Genomic DNA, 16475 nt, shown 5'->3' with positions numbered 1-16475 from the left:
AAGAACCCTTGTTGAGGCTGGGCAAGACCTTCAATAGTCTAGTAAACTATGCATAAATAATCATGGAGTTAATCATTGTTATAGCCTAGATCGCTTTATATAATCTGGACTGTTGTTTTTTCTAAGACTAAGCTAACAAGGGGTAGCCTATGCTTTTTGCCCTGCCCTGCTTTTAACCATAAGACATCTCCACAGAAATTGCTAACCTAAGGATTGCATGGTGACAGTGATTGTGTCTGTTAAACAGGTAAACTTGTGGTAAACTGGGAACTCTGGGGGGGAAATGACGTCAGAAAGATGCCCGAGTTTGGATGACCGTTCAAACGTTTATATTTGTTTTTAGTTCCCAGTTGTCTTGAACGCACTGAAGTCTGAATTCAGAGATTGCAGAGTTCCGAGTTCCCAGTTGTCTTGAATGCACCGAAGTCGGAATTCAGAGATTGCAGAGTTCCGAGTTCCCAGTTGTTTGAACTCTGTGCTAGAGACATAGGCTACATCTTCTTTCTGAATAGGGCTCCCTCCAACAAAGAAGCCCTCTTGCCCATATTGATTTGAGAAATAGGCATACCTACACAGTAATCAAATCAAATCAAATTTTATTGGTCACATGATTAGCAGATGTTATTGCGAGTGTAGCGAAATGCTTGTGCTTCTTATTCCGACAGTGCAGCAAAATCAACAATTAATCTAACAATTCCACAACAACTACCTAGTACACACAAATCTGAAGGGATGGAATAAGAAGATATACAGTACATATAGATATCTGGATGAGATATGACCGAGCGGCATAAGCAAGATGCAATAGATGGTATAACATACAGTATACATATGGGATGAGTAATGCAAGATATGTAAACATTATTATTAAAGTGGCATTAATAAAGTGACTAGTGATCCATTTGTTAGAGTGGCCAATTATTAAAAGTCTGTATGTTGGCAGCAGCCTCTCTGTGTTAGTGATGGCTGTTGAACAGTCTGATGGCCTTGAGATAGAAACTATTTTTCAGTCTCTCGGTCCCAGCTATGATGCACCTGTACTGACCTCGCCTTCTGGATGGTAGCGCGGTGTATAGACTGTCTCGTTGTTGGTGGTGATCAAGCCTACTACTGTTGTGTCGTTTGCAAACTTGATGATTGAGTTGGAGGCAGCATGGCCACACAGTCATGGGTGAACAGGGAGTACAGGAGGGGGCTGATCATGCACCGTTGTGGGGCCCCAGTGTTGAGGATCAGCGAAGCGGAGATGCTGTTTCCTACCTTCACCACCTGGGGGCGGCCCGTCAGGAAGTCCAGTACCCAATCGCACAGGGCGGTGTTGAGATCCAGGCTCTCAAGCTTAATGATGAGCTTGGAGGGTACTATGGTGTCGAATGCTCAGCTGTAATCAAAGAACAGTATTCTTACATAGGTATTCCTCTTGTCAAGATGGAATAGAGCAGTGTGCAGTGTGACGGCGATTGCATCGTCTGTGGACCTATTGGGGCGGTATGCTAATTGCAGTGGGTCTAGGGTGGCAGGTGGAGGTGGAAGTGATATGAGGTGATATGTTTCTAGACTATTCTCTCAAAGCACTTCATGATGACAGAAGTGAGTCCTACGTGGATATAGTCATTCAGTTCAGTTACCTATGCCTTCTTGGGTAGAGGAACAATGGTGGCCATCATGAAGCATGTGGGGACAGCAGACTGGGATAGGGAGAGATTGAATATGTCCGTAAACACACCAGCCAGCTGGTCTGCGCATGCTCTGAGTACACGGCTAGGGATGCCGTTTAGGCCGGCAGCCTTGCTAGAGTTAACACGTTTAAATGTCTTACTCACGTCAGCCACGGAGAAGGAGAGCTGGCTGCAAATCAACTAGCCATATATATTCTTTTATATAGAGGTGATATGCATATTTGGTGGATCTTTAATAAAAACGAAACTTACACATAAACTAATATGTGACACATAAGTATCGCATGTACACAACGTGAAAGCATGATGTACACGTAGATGTCATGTAGACGTTTTTAAGGCGTTCAAGGCAAGATCTTTCATAAGAAACGTCTATATGATGTGTCACGTGACATGAACATGACATGAACGTGTCAGCGGTTTGACGCCATAGAAAAAAAAACTTCTCCATTGACAATCTATGTTAATTGGTGGCAGTATCTTATTGCGCTAGGAAGATGTTAGGGGACTTGGTGAGAGGTATCAGTAGCTTCACTAGGCTGAATTCTGTCCTGAATCACTCCCCATAGGCATGGGACAGATGATTGTGTAGTTTCAGTGGATAAAGTTGTGTGCGTCAACGGTAGGGGTGCCCATGTTGTTGGGGATTGGAAGTGTCCGGTGTGAGAGAGGTAGATTGAAGTGCCCAGAGTCAGAGTAGTGCAGAAGGTGTCATATGCTGAGGCAGTGAAGAAAGTAGAGGAGGATGGGGTCAAGGGTGAGGGATCGTGAGAGTAGATTGGTGCGAGTACAGAGGGATAAGCCAACGAGTGATATATGCTTCAGTAAGGTTGGCTTCTTAGCGTTCATAGTAATGGTTATCTTCTGTGCTGCAGAAATGGAACGCACTGTAAATCACAGAAAATAGATGTGGTGGCAGCTGCAGAGAAGTATTTGGGTATACGAAATTTGACTTCAGAAGAGTTACAGGGTGTGTTGTGTTGAGTAGTGGTGTCCCGTCCTCCCAGGCCGTTGGCATGGTTCAGGAGAAGATAGGGTCAAAGTAGTGGAATGGGGCAGTGGGTTTTTAATGAGTGTAGGTGGCAGCTGCAGAGAAGTACCTGGGTGTATGAGATTTGACTGCAGAAGAGTTCTAAGATATTTTGAGACTTAGATTTTTATTATATTGTGGTATATAGGTGTAGGGTTGGTTGGTTGTGCAATTTTGTATTTTCTCCCCCTTCCTTTATATTTTTGTATCACAAATGTAACGTGATTGAACTCACGCTACCGCACAGTAGGTGGCAGCTTGCACAAACAAAATGTGCGAACGCCATGATACCAGAGAAGAAGAAGAAGAAATTGACGTGAACGCTAATGTTGGACAAAAATGGCGGCTGTCATGAGATTTGTCAACAGAAGCTGTTTTGGTTCTAGAATGGGTCACCAATGTTTATCCTTGAGTCGTCCAGCAGCAGTGGCAAAATTGGTAAGTCCATATGTTTTTCTTTTTCAATGTCTCCTCAATGTAGTGGCTTGCTTTTTTGACTACATTTGATTGCAAATGAGTGCCCTTTAAACAGAAGCGCCTGTTGTTAGCCTACGTTTGCTAGTTAGCGACAACAGTACCAGTATCATTGATACTAGGTTAGCTAGCTATTTTTATTAGAATTGATGCTGAAGGCCGCTTGTAAAATGTGTGTGATACTATATTTTGGTATAACCGTCAATGTCATAGCCATAATGCGATATGGTTTGCCTTAATCGGAGCGTGTGTGGTTCTTGTGTGTGTGTGTGTGTGTGTGTGTGTGTGTGTGTGTGTGTGTGTGTGTGTTTGCTTGTAACTACGTGCACTGTCTCACAACGCTCTGTTGACAGGTTCAGGATGGCGCATCTGCAGGGAAAACTCTCCCAGAGAGGGTAAAGATAGTGGAGGTGGGACCCAGGGATGGCCTGCAAAATGAGAAGGTAATATTCCACTTTATTAAGATGTGATACTTTTAAATCAGTCCACCAGTGAATTACATATTTTTGGTGGTCCATTGGATTGAGTGGGTGGGCGTGTCACTCAAACTCATTAGGAAAAAGTTAGTCCTTCCAGTTATGGGGAACTGGGTCAAAAGCCACCGGTTGCAGATGTTATTGTCATAACTCAAATCTCTCTCCTGTTGGCCCTGTCAGACTGTCGTTCCTTCTGAAGTTAAGATTCACCTGATTGACATGCTCTCAGAGGCGGGTCTTTCTGTCATCGAAGCCACAAGCTTTGTCTCCCCGAAATGGGTTCCACAGGTGAGTTTACTAGAGTGATTTGGGACCATGATTTGGGGAATTTGAATGAAATTGAATGCCATAGAAGGGTCCTTTGGAAGGATTGTGGACATATATTTGACATTCGTATCTTGAATAGAGAAATAATTAATTGAAGTTAAACCATTTTACATTTTGGCCTTACCCAGGCCTCCTTTAAGACTCCATAATGTTTCATCTGTATGTGCTACAGAGGGAAAATGTGTTTGATATGAAGCTTTACTACTTGCTCTGTATTATGGGTACTATTTTGATTTCAATAACAATTTTATTACGTTCATATATGAATATTGAAAATATAAACATAATTATAGAAAATATAAAACATGTCTATTGTTATACACTGCTCAAAAAAATAAAGGGAACACTAAAATAACATATCCTAGATCTGAATGAATGAAATAATCTTATTAAATACTTTTTTCTTTACATAGTTGAATGTGCTGACAACAAAATCACACAGAAATAATCAATGGAAATCCAATTTATCAACCCATGGAGGTCTGGATTTGGAGTCACACTCAAAATTAAAGTGGAAAACCACACTACAGGCTGATCCAACTTTGATGTAATGTCCTTAAAACAAGTCAAAATGAGGCTCAGTAGTGTGTGTGTGTGTGTGGCCTCCACGTGCCTGTATGACCTCCCTACAACGCCTGGGCATGCTCCTGATGAGGTGGCGGATGGTCTCCTGAGGGATCTCCTCCCAGACCTGGACTAAAGCATCCGCCAACTCCTGGACAGTCTGTGGTGCAACGTGGCGTTGGTGGGTGGAGCGAGACATGATGTCCCAGATGTGCTCAATTGGATTCAGGTCTGGGGAATGGGCGGGCCAGTCCATAGCATCAATGCCTTCCTCTTGCAGGAACTGCTGACACACTCCAGCCACATGAGGTCTAGCATTGTCTTGCATTAGGAGGAACCCAGGGCCAACCGCGCCAGCATATGGTCTCACAAGAGGTCTGAGGATCTCATCTCGATACCTAATGGCAGTCAGGCTACCTCTGGCGAGCACATGGAGGGCTGTGCGGCCCCCTAAAGAAATGCCACCCCACACCATGACTGACCCACTGCCAAATCGGTCATGCTGGAGGATGTTGCAGGCAGCAGAACGTTCTCCACGGCGTCTCCAGACTCTGTCACATCTGTCACGTGCTCAGTGTGAACCTGCTTTCATCTGTGAAGAGCACAGGGCGCCAGTGGCGAATTTGCCAATCTTGGTGTTCTCTGGCAAATGCCAAACGTCCTGCACGGTGTTGGGCTGTAAGCACAACCCCCACCTGTGGACGTCGGGCCCTCATACCACCCTCATGGAGTCTGTTTCTGACCGTTTGAGCAGACACATGCACATTTGTGGCCTGCTGGAGGTCATTTTGCAGGGCTCTGGCAGTGTTCCTCCTGCTCCTCCTTGCACAAAGGCGGAGGTAGCGGTCCTGCTGCTGGGTTGTTGCCCTCTTACGGCCTCCTCCACGTCTCCTGATGTACTGGCCTGTCTCCTGGTAGCGCCTCCATGCTCTGGACACTATGCTGACAGACACAGCAAACCTTCTTGCCACAGCTCGCATTGATGTGCCATCCTGGATGAGCTGCACTACCTGAGCCACTTGTGTGGGTTGTAGACTCCGTCTCATGCTACCACTAGAGTGAAAGCACCGGCAGCATTCAAAAGTGACCAAAACATCAGCCAGGAAGCATAGGAACTGAGATGTGGTCTGTGGTCCCCACCTGCAGAACCACTCCTTTATTGGGGGTGTCTTGCTAATTGCCTATAATTTCCACCTGTTGTCTATTCCATTTGCACAACAGCATGTGAAATGTATTGGCAATCAGTGTTGCTTCCTAATTGGACAGTTTGATTTCACAGAAGTGTGATTGACTTGGAGTTACATTGTGTTGTTTAAGTGTTCCCTTTATTTTTTTGAGCAGTGTATAGCGATATATTGTTGAACATAATATACTCTACGGGCATATCAAAGTTCCAGAGTGGGATCTCGGGTAGTTTTAGAGTTATTGGCCATTTTTCTACAGAGAAATTGGTATAGTAGGCAACCACAGCCCCTCTTTTACTTGTATTTAAAAAAAATATATATATATATATATATATATATATATATATATATATATATATATATATATATATATATATATAAATCTCTATCTTATTTTACCAGGTAAGTTGCTCATTTACAGCAACGACCTGGGGAATAGTTACAGGGGAGAGGAGGGGGGATGAATGAGCCAATTGTAAGCTGGGAATGATTAGGTGGCCATGATGGTATGAGGGCCAGATTGGAAATTTAGCCAGGACACCAGTGTTAACACCCCTGCTCTTACAGTAAGTGCCATGGGATCTTTCGTGAGCACAGAGAGTCAGGACCCCAGTTTAATGTCCCATCTGAAAGACGGCACCCTACACAAGGCAATGTCCCCAATCACTACCCTGGGGCATTGGGATATTTTATTTTAGACCAGAGGAAAGAGTGTCTCCTACTGGCCCTCCAACACCACTTCCAGGAGAATCTGGTCTTAGAATCTGGTCTCAGCAGGACCAACCCTACTTAGCTTCAGAGATAATCCAGCAGTGGGATGCAGGGTGGTATTCTGTTGGATTGTAATCATTGCCCATCCTGCAAATCACCAGCAGAGGGTGACCAATTTTAATCCATTTTCACATTCACTCTGTTGGTAATGCTTCAAATTGGAACATAACTCAAACTAGCAGATATCCTACTCTAGAACTTTGATATGCCTGTACAGTAAATTATGTTCAACATATTGAGAAATTAGACAAATCAAATTTTTATATTTTCAATATTCATGTTTATATATTTCAATATTGATTATTTGTAAGAAAATTATTGAAATCAAAATACTGCTTATATTACAGAGCAAACGGTAAAGCTTCATTTGACACCCATTTTTCCTTTATAGAACATACAGATGAAACATTATTAAACTCTTGCGGTTCAGGAGACTCTCACGTGTGTTGTGGTAGACTGTCATTACAATTGCTTCACAGGAACCTGGTAAAAGGAAGTTTGAAGTGTGCCTAACCACTGGATGGGTCTAAATGCACTGTCAGCACGCAGTCAAAGCTACTAACCACTTTTCGAGCTACAGTGCCTTTAGAAAGTATTCATACCCCTTGACTTATTCCACATTTTGTTGTTATAGCCTGAATTAAAAATGTTTTAAATATATTTTTTCCCTCACCTATCTACACACAATATCCCATAATGACAGTGAAAACATCTTTTCAAATTTATTGAAAATGAAATACAGAAATAACTCATTTACGTTGTGAAGGAAAGTGTTATGTTTGTGCTTTTCTAATAACCAATTCGACTGGATTCATGCAAGTGACTGATTGATTGTGCTTGGGAGGAATCCTCACTATCAGTATAAGCAATTTGGCAGTACGCCCAGAATATTGTTTTGAGAGCGTAAAGGGGTATCTCAGTTTCAAGGTCTCAGCTTGGAAAAGAAGCCTCATGTGGTATTTGTTGGTCACATGCATGAACCAAAAGTTAATAATGAATAATATAAATCATGCATATTGTAAGCAGATTGGCAAATCATTAAAATCCAGACAGAAAATATTTACACAAGAAGAACTAACGAGACTGCCCCGAGGGAGGTCCTGACAGACGTGTACTACTTGATGCGTTACATTTTTGGAACCTCCCCAGCTTGCAGATAATAAAGAATGATTCATTTAATATTGACTTCGTGTATCCCTGGTGGTAATTTTCACACCCCTTTTACTATGACACTCCAAATTGAGTTCAGGTGCATCCAATTTCTTTTGATCATCCTTGAGAGGTCACTACAACTTGGAGTCCACCTGTGGCCATTTCAATTGTTTGGACATGATTTAGAAATAAATTGTTCACAGTGCATGTCAGAGCAGAAGCTATACCATGAAGTCCAAGGAACTGTCTGTAGATCTCTGCGATAGAATTGTGTTGAGGCACATATCTGGGGAAGTTTATAGTGTTGAAGATGTCCAAGAGCACAGTGGTCTCCACCATTAGGAAATTGAATAAATATGCAACTACTCTGACTTTGCCTAGAGATTGCCGTCTGAACAAACTGGGCAAGAAGGACCTTGGTCAGGGAGGTGACCAAGAACCCAATGACCACTTGACAGAACTACAGGGTTCCTTGGCTGAGATTGGAGAAACTGCCAGAGGGACAAGTCTCTACCTCACTTCACCAATCTAGGCTTTATGGGAGAGTGGGCAGATAGAAGCCACTCCTGAGAAAAAGGCACATGACAGCATGCCTGAAGTTTGCAAAATGGAATGTGAAAGACTGCGAGAATAAGGTGAAATATTCTGGTCTGATGAGACAAAAGTTTTACTCTTTTGGCCTGAATGCAAAGCACTATGTCTGGAGAACCAGGCACAGCTCATCACCTGTCTAACACCACCCCTGCCGTGAAGCATGGTGGTGGCAGTATGCTATGGGGATGCTTTTCAGTGGCAGGTACTAGGAGACTTGCATGAATAGACAGAACAATGAATGGTCCAAATACAGGCAAATCCTCAATGAGAACCTGCTTCAGAGTCCAAATGACATTAGAATGGGGACAATGACCCCAAGCATACACCCAAAGCAATGCTGGAATGGCTTCAGAACAACAATGTGAAAGTCCTTGAGTGGCCCAGCTAAAGCCCAGACTTGAATCACATGGAAAGACTTGAATGTTGTTGTTCACCGCTGCTTCCCATCTAACTTAACAGAGCTTGAAAAAATCTGCCAGGAAGAACGGGAGAAAATAAAAAATAAATCCTAAATCCCGATGTGCAAAGGTGATACAGACATACCCAAGACGACTTAAAGCTGTAATCGCTGCCAAAGGTGCTTCTACAATGTATTGACTCGGGTGTGAATACTAATGTAAATTATATATTTCTGTATTTTATTTTCAGTACATTTGCAAACATTTTGAAAAACATGTTTTTACTTTGTCATTATGGAGTATTGTGTGTAGAAAACTATTTTATCAATTTTGAATTCAGGCTACAACACAACATTGTGGAAAAGGTCAAGGGGTATGAATACATTCTGAAGGCACTGTAACTAGTGCACTCAGTTCATATCCTGATGTCGACAGCAGATGAGTTGGCTATATTATGAATATAACTTAGCTAGCTAACCTGAGCCAAGCTCACGTTTAAATTGCATGTAAACTGAGATTTTTCTTTTTAAATTAATGTGTAAATGGTTAAGTAATTGAGCAGTGCACCAGGAGTACTTGCTAATGTGATTCCTGAAATGCACAGCCTGTTGGAGTATTTTTCTAAACCTAAATTATACATTTGTTACTTTGTTTGCTAGCTCAGCTGCTTAGCTAGCTCTCAGTCTCATTGAGCACCAAATGTTGCTAACACTAGCTAGCCACTTTATAACTTATTTTCTCAAAATGTATGTTTAGCCAAGTTGTAATGAATACAACTCCCATCTGCTGTTAGTTCCAAAAGTGGTTGTAGCTTTGACTACATGATGACAGTGAATTCAGAGCCATTCAGTGGTTTGCTACACTACAAACATCATTTTACCAGGTTCCCGTGAAGCAATTGTAATGACAGTCCTCCACAACATACTCTAAGAGTTTCCTGATTAGCAAGTGGCCTGAGGGAACACACTAAATGTATTGGGTAAAGTGTTATGAAATGTAATGTCATGTAATATTTCAAATTGTAAATAACTGCCTTAATGTTGCTGGACCCCAGGAAGAGTGGGGATCCTTAATAAATACCAAATAGTGTGTTTAATTGTGTATTAGAAACACAGTTTGAGATCATTGTGAGGGGATTTTGCCAGTGGATGTATTTGACTTCCCGGAAAAATGTTGTCCAAGGTTGTAACAATAACCAAGGGTGACGGGGCTTAGCGACGTCTCCATTGCATCGTTTGTGATGTGTCCTCAGAGACGGAAGAGGAAGCGAGACATCACACTCCATCATTTCTTCGAGTTCATATACAGTCAATGAACTAAGCAGACCAGACCCAGCTGCCGATGCATTGGTGTCTATGGGAGAGCTACCCCGTTAAGCAGACAGAACTTACAATTTGTTTTAGATGGTAAATGGCCTGAGTGGGACATCTTCATTTATCCATCATCTTTGGTGTCTTTTCCCCCCTGATTGGCAGATGGCAGACCAGGTGGAGGTGATGATGGGGATCCACAGAAGGCCAGGTGTATCCTACCCTGTTCTGACCCCCAACCTCAAGGGCTTCCTGGCAGCTGTAAGTTCCTACCTGGGCTCCATGCCACTCTGCTTATGTCACCTCAATATCATATCTATACACAAATTACTTAAAAAGCAAGAAGTTAGAATAACTAATGAATTCCATTAAGTGTCATCATACACTGTTGTAAAATCAGTGTCCTATTTTATACTGTAGGTATTGAGCAAGTGTGTTGCTGTTTGTTTTCCCAGGTGAAGGCAGGAGCAGCAGAGGTGGCCATATTTGGTGCAGCCTCAGAGCTGTTCAGTAAGAAGAACATAAACTGCTCTGTGGATGAGAGCCTGCAGCGCTTTGAGGAGGTCACCAAAGCAGCCAAAGAGGCCGGCGTGCCAGTCAGAGGGTAAGACGGACTGACAGACGGACGAAGAAGCTGAGGTAGAAAATTAGGAGCAATGATTGTCAATGGAGAAAATCTGTAGGGTTGGTCACATTCTGTAGTTCTGTAGGGTTGGTCACATTCTGTAGTTCTGTAGGGTTGGCCACATTCCTCTTAAGACGTCAGGTTGTTTGACTTCAGGGTATCAGTCTCATGTCCTTGCTCTGTTCCCTCAGGTATGTGTCATGTGTGCTGGGATGCCCATATGAGGGCAAGGTGTCACCAGACAAAGTGGCTCAGGTGAGTTCCTCTGACTCAGACCAAGCCCAGCATTCTTTCCCTTTTCACTGAGAAATATCTCATCTTCCCTTTATAAATGTCATTATCCTCCAAATAGATTTAATTGAACATTGTTATAGAACTTTAAACCTGCTTGAGGATTTCACTTGTAACTAAATCTTTAATGCAGGTAGCCAAGCGTCTGTACTCCATGGGTTGCTATGAGATATCTCTGGGTGACACCATAGGCGTGGGCACACCAGGTGGCATGACTGAGATGCTGCAGGCGGTGAGCAGGGAGGTGCCCGTCAACGCTCTGGCAGTCCACTGCCATGACACCTACGGTCAGGCCCTGGCCAACATTCTCATTGCCCTGCAGGTACTGTATAGTTCCAGTTGGCATTAGATAGAACATCGTGGCCCCGCTCGCCTTGGGGGATACCAACCCGTGTTTACCCCATTGGCTCACAGCAAAAAAATGTGACTTTTTTCAAAGGTAATTTTCTTGTTTTCTGCTTGTTTTAGTCAATTGCAAAACTACATTTAAGAAAGGTACGACATGTCTAAAGATTACTTTTCAACATTGCCTGCTCTAGAGCGTTCTCACGTCTTAGAAAAACGTAATGTTGTAGGGCTTCTCTTATGCCCCTTTTAATGATGGCGTAGCAGCCACGCAGGTGCTAGCTTGCTACCAACAAGAACATTAAGCTAGCCAAGCCCAACAACACAAACAAATAGACAAGAGTGAGTAGAGTTACAGACTATACTTAAGTTAAATGTCTTACCTGTGATGAAATGTTTTCCACACACATAACTACACTACCTGTCAAGAGTTTTAGAACACCTACTCATTCAAGGGTTTTATGAGGCCACCCCTCATAGCCTGGTTCCTCTTTAGGTTTCTTCCTAGGTTTTTGGCCTTTCTAGGGAGTTTTTCCTAGGGAGTTTTTCCTAGCCACCGTGCTTCTTTCACATGCATTGCTTGCTGTTTGGGGTTTTAGGCTGGGTTTCTGTACAGCACTTTGAGATATCAGCTGATGTAAGTACGGGCTATATAAACAAATTTGATTTGATTGATTTGATTTGCTTTGAATACTAAATAAATCACAGACAGTGTCACCAGTAAAGCACCCCACCATAACACCACCTTCTCCATGCTTTATGGTGGGAAATACACATGCGGAGAGCATCCGTTCACCCACACCGCGTCTCACAAAGACACAGAGGTTGGAATCTAAAATCTCCAATTTGGACTCCAGACCAAAGGACAGATTTCCACCGGTCTAATGTCCATTGCTCGTGTTTCTTGGCCCAAGCAAGTCTCTTCTTATTGGTGTCCTTTTGTAGTGGTTTATTTGCAGCAATTTGACCATGAAGGCCTGATTCACACAGTCTCCTATGAACAGTTGATGTTGATGTGTGTTACTTTAACTGAAGCATTTATTTGGGCTGCAATTTCTGAGACTGGTAACTCTAATGAACTTATCCTCTGCAGCAGAGGTAACTCTGGGTCTGGCATTCCCGTGGCGGTCCTCATGAGAGCCAGTTTCGTCAGAGCGCTTGATGGTTTTTATAACAGCACTTGAAGAAACTTTCAAAGTTCTTGAAATGTTCCATATAGACTGACCTTCATGTCTTTATGAAATAATGGACTGTCATTTCTCTTTGCTTATTTGATCTGTCCTTGACATAATATGGACTTGGTATTTTACTAAATAGGGCTATCTTCTGTATACAACCCCTACCTTGTCAGAACACAACTGATTGGCTCAAATGCATTAAGAAGGAAAGAAATTCCACAAATTTGAAGGCACACCTGTTAATTGAATTCCAGGTGACTTCCTCATGAAGCTGGTTGAGAGAATGCCAAGAGTGTGCAAAGCTGTCATCAAGGCAAAGGGTGGCTACTTTGAAGAATCTCAAATATAAAATATATTTTGATTTGTTTAACAATTTTTTGGTTACTACATTATTCCATATGTGTTATTTCAGAGTTTTGATGTCTTCACTATTATTCTACAATGTAGAAAATAGTAAAAATAAATAAAAACCCTTGAATGAGTAGGTGTTTTAAAACTTTTAACCAGTAGTGTACGTGTAGCCTACTTGGACACCGGGTCCCTACATTTCCTACTCTCCCAACCCGAATATAGCCTGAAGCCACAGGGCTCTTCTCGCTGGCTCTATTTCCCTATTTGGGAGCATTGCAAACCGTAGGTCTGGATTTTCTTTCCTGGTTACATGCACTGTACATTGAACAACAAATAACAAAAAAATCTGCAATGAAGTTGGCTCTTTTACAATGGGGGTATGTTTTCCACAATTTCTGGGTGTGGTCGTGGGGAATTCCTTGTTATGACGTGAATATCGACTCTGACCATAGACCTGAAGCTGAGTGCAATATAGAGGACTCCTCTGATTGCTGTATGAATAGTACTGGAATTCTACTGGCATGCATTTGATGAAGATGCTTTTTGCAGATGGGCATCAGTGTTGTGGACTCGTCAGTGGCTGGCCTTGGCGGGTGTCCATATGCACAAGGGGCTTCTGGGAATGTGGCCACAGAAGATGTGGTGTACATGCTGCACGGACTTGGCATTCAGACGGTGAGAATTCACCTCTTCCCTCTCTTTTTACCGGTCTCCCACTTCCTCTCTCAGTTCAATGGAATCTGGCAAACTGTTACGAGATAGTGTTCTACTCTAACTGTATCGAAAGCATCATTGTCATCAGGGTTTACTTCGACACAAAGGGTTTTGATCTGTAGGAGAACCAGTTATCTTTTTTTAAACTGGTCAATGCACACAATGAGTTCCCTGTTTGTGTGTGACTCTGTCCTTCCTCTCCCTCTGTCTCAGGGAGTGGACCTGCCAAAGCTGATGGATGCTGGAGCTTTTATCTGTCGTTCCCTGAACAAAAAGACCAGCTCGAAAGTGGCCCAGGCCACCTGCAAACTCTGAACCTGGCCCAGGCCACCTGCAAACTCTGAACCTGGCTCCACAAAGGCCTAGAAGAGGGATGTCACGAGGGATGCCTACAGACAAGGCTAAAAGGCATTACTAAGGCAACACACACCTGTGCCACCATGGTGTAATATACTTTGATTTAGCTGTAGATAAGAACGGTTGTAAGAACTGTGTGTGTTCCATTATTTGATATAAGTCAATTACCTCACTTATAAATGAAGAAATCGAAATAGTTGGAAAGCCTTGCTCAAATGGTGCCTTATCATTCTCATCATGTCCTACATAAACCTGGTGCCTTGCCCGCTACCTTTGTGTGTTACATGATTATTGCAAATACACTAGTCATGGATGGAAACGTTATTCAGAATAAAGTATGCTGTTTTAATATAGTTTAAAGTTAAATGAACAACAAAGTTAAATGAAGGGATTGCCTGACTTGTACTTCAATTGCTTGGTGTACAAGCAGCCTTGTCCTTATTTGTCGATCCTGATGTTTAGCCAGTTGTCGTAACAGTGGCAAAGGGATGGGTCCTGCCAGTGTATTGCAGTAGGTATCCTAAACAGATCTTGATGTTTGTAGAGTGGAATAGAAAATACATGTATTGATAAGAATCAACAAATTGACCATCTTGTTTTCTATTATGGGACAGGAAGTCACAGGATTTAGTCATTCTGTTGTCATGTTTATTTCCATTTAAGCAAACTTCCAACTATCCTTACTTGAAAACCACTTAGGATTTGCAAGCCAACCATATTAGGACAATTAAAGTCTGCCATTCCTGCAGTTTGAGTGGAACTGTTTTTATTTTTCTGTTTAATTCTTGGTTTTGGTGTCTCATTGAATGTAAATATTTATTGTAAAAGGTTACACTTCTGAATTAAAGCAATTTGAAAAGTTTCTCTCATATAAGGAAGCAAATTTTTTTGCTGTATTTTCAAAAAATAAATACTAAAATGTTTAATGAATGTGTTATGCATATTTAATAAAACAGGTTACATAACCTAGTGCATTTACACAGCCAGTGTCTGTGACACAACTACAGTGTAGCCAAAATGTCTACCAGCACAACACTCCCCATCACACTAGGATGAAGAAATGACACCTAGGGATCTGGTGATTATATAACAGTAGACTAGTTGAGGATTTGACATTCATTCATAGGCACTACAAAACCAAAGGTGGTAACATTGAGATATTTGTAAACCATTGGATTTGTGTATGTCCCTAATGGTTGAGATATAGTCTGAGAGGTTGTGATTTTGCAATTTTACTTGAAAGCAAGTGATGCAAATCAAATCAAAGTTTATTTGTCACGTGTGCCAAATACAGTGAAATGCTTACTTACAGGCGCTAACCAATAGTGCAAAAAAGGTGTTAGGTGAACAATAGGTAAGTAAAGAAATAAAACAACAGTAAAAAGACAGGCTATATACAGTAGCGAGGCTATAAAAGTAGCGAGGCTACATACAGACACCGGTTAGTCAGGCTGATTGAGGTAGTATGTATATGTAGATATGGTTAAAGTGACTATGCATATATGATGAACAGAGAGTAGCAGTAGCGTAAAAGAGGGGTTGGCGGGTGGCGGGACACAATGCAGATAGCCCGGTTAGCCAATGTGCGGGAGCACTGGGTGGTCGGGCCAATTGAGGTAGTATATACATGAATGTATAGTTAAAGTGACTATGCATATATGATAAACAGAGAGAAGCAGCAGCGTAAAAAGAGGGTTGGGGGGGGCACACAATGCAAATAGTCTGGGTAGCCATTTGATTACCTGTTCAGGAGTTTTATGGCTTGGGGGTAAAAACTGTTGAGAAGCCTTTTTGTCCTAGAATTGGCACTCCGGTACCACTTGCCATGCGGTAGTAGAGATTTTTAGGGCCTTCCTCTGACACCGCCTGGTGTAGAGGTCCTGGATGGCAGGCAGATTAGCCCCAGTGATGTACTGGGCCGTACGCACTACTCTTTGTAGTGCCTTGCGGACAGAGGCCGAGCAATTGCCATACCAGGCAGTGATTTAACCAGTCAGGATGCTCTCAATGTTGCAGCTGTAGAACCTTTTGAGGATCTCAGGACCCATGCCAAATCTTTTTAGTTTCCTGAGGGGAAATAGGCTTTGTCGTGCCCTCTTCACGACTGTCTTGGTGTGTTTGCACCATTCTAGTTTGTTGTTGATGTGGACACCGAGGAACTTGAAGCTCTCAACCTGCTCCACTACAGCCCCGTCGATGAGAATGGGGGCGTGCTTGGTCCTCCTTTTCCTGTAGTCCACAATCATCTCCTTAGTCTTGGCTACGTTAAGGGATAGGTTGTTACTCTGGCACCACACAGCCAGGTCTCTGACCTCCTCCCTATAGGCTGTCTCGTCATTGTCTGTGATCAGGCCTACCACTGTTGTGTCGTCTGCAAACTTAATGATGGTGTTGGAGTCGTGCCTGGCCATGCAGTCGTGGGTGAACAGGGAGTACAGGAGGGGACTGAGCACGCACCCCTGTGGAGCTCCAGTGTTGAGGATCAGCGTGGCAGATGTGTTGCTACTTACCCTCACCACCTGGGGGCAGCCCGTCAGGAAGTCCAGGATCCAGTTGCAGAGGGAGGTGTTTAGTCCCAGGATCCTTAGCTTAGTGATGAGCTTTGAGGGTACTATGGTGTTGAACGCTGAGCTGTAGTCAATGAATAGCATTCTC

At 42.8% G+C, this 16475-nt stretch overlaps 1 protein-coding gene across 1 annotated transcript; it reads left to right on the top strand.

The window, feature by feature from the left end:
* The first annotated feature begins 2995 nt into the window (after nucleotides 1–2995).
* LOC115162442 (hydroxymethylglutaryl-CoA lyase, mitochondrial) lies at nucleotides 2996–14743 on the top strand. The gene is made up of 9 exons (XM_029713745.1): nucleotides 2996–3147; nucleotides 3537–3626; nucleotides 3840–3947; nucleotides 10125–10220; nucleotides 10415–10563; nucleotides 10776–10839; nucleotides 11009–11197; nucleotides 13299–13424; nucleotides 13677–14743. Exons 1-9 carry the CDS (start codon nucleotides 3049–3051, stop codon nucleotides 13776–13778), a joined length of 1023 nt encoding a protein of 340 aa, XP_029569605.1. The 5' UTR covers nucleotides 2996–3048; the 3' UTR covers nucleotides 13779–14743.
* Nucleotides 14744–16475: the final 1732 nt, after the last annotated feature.

Source organism: Salmo trutta, chromosome 25 (assembly GCF_901001165.1).
Source record: "Salmo trutta chromosome 25, fSalTru1.1, whole genome shotgun sequence".
In the NCBI taxonomy this organism is placed as follows: domain Eukaryota; kingdom Metazoa; phylum Chordata; class Actinopteri; order Salmoniformes; family Salmonidae; genus Salmo; species Salmo trutta.
Note: the sequence above shows the minus strand (reverse complement) of the source record. Positions and strands in the feature narration are given on the sequence as shown.

What these genes read in the sequence shown, in the direction of transcription:
- LOC115162442 (XM_029713745.1), top strand. Translation starts at nt 3,049, where the DNA reads ATGGCGGCTGTCATGAGATTTGTCAACAGAAGCTGTTTTGGTTCTAGA. An exon ending in CAGCAGCAGTGGCAAAATTG is followed by an intron (nt 3,148 to 3,536) that starts GTAAGTCCATAT and finishes CTCTGTTGACAG; the next exon opens with GTTCAGGATGGCGCATCTGC. An exon ending in TCAAGGGCTTCCTGGCAGCT is followed by an intron (nt 10,221 to 10,414) that starts GTAAGTTCCTAC and finishes TTGTTTTCCCAG; the next exon opens with GTGAAGGCAGGAGCAGCAGA.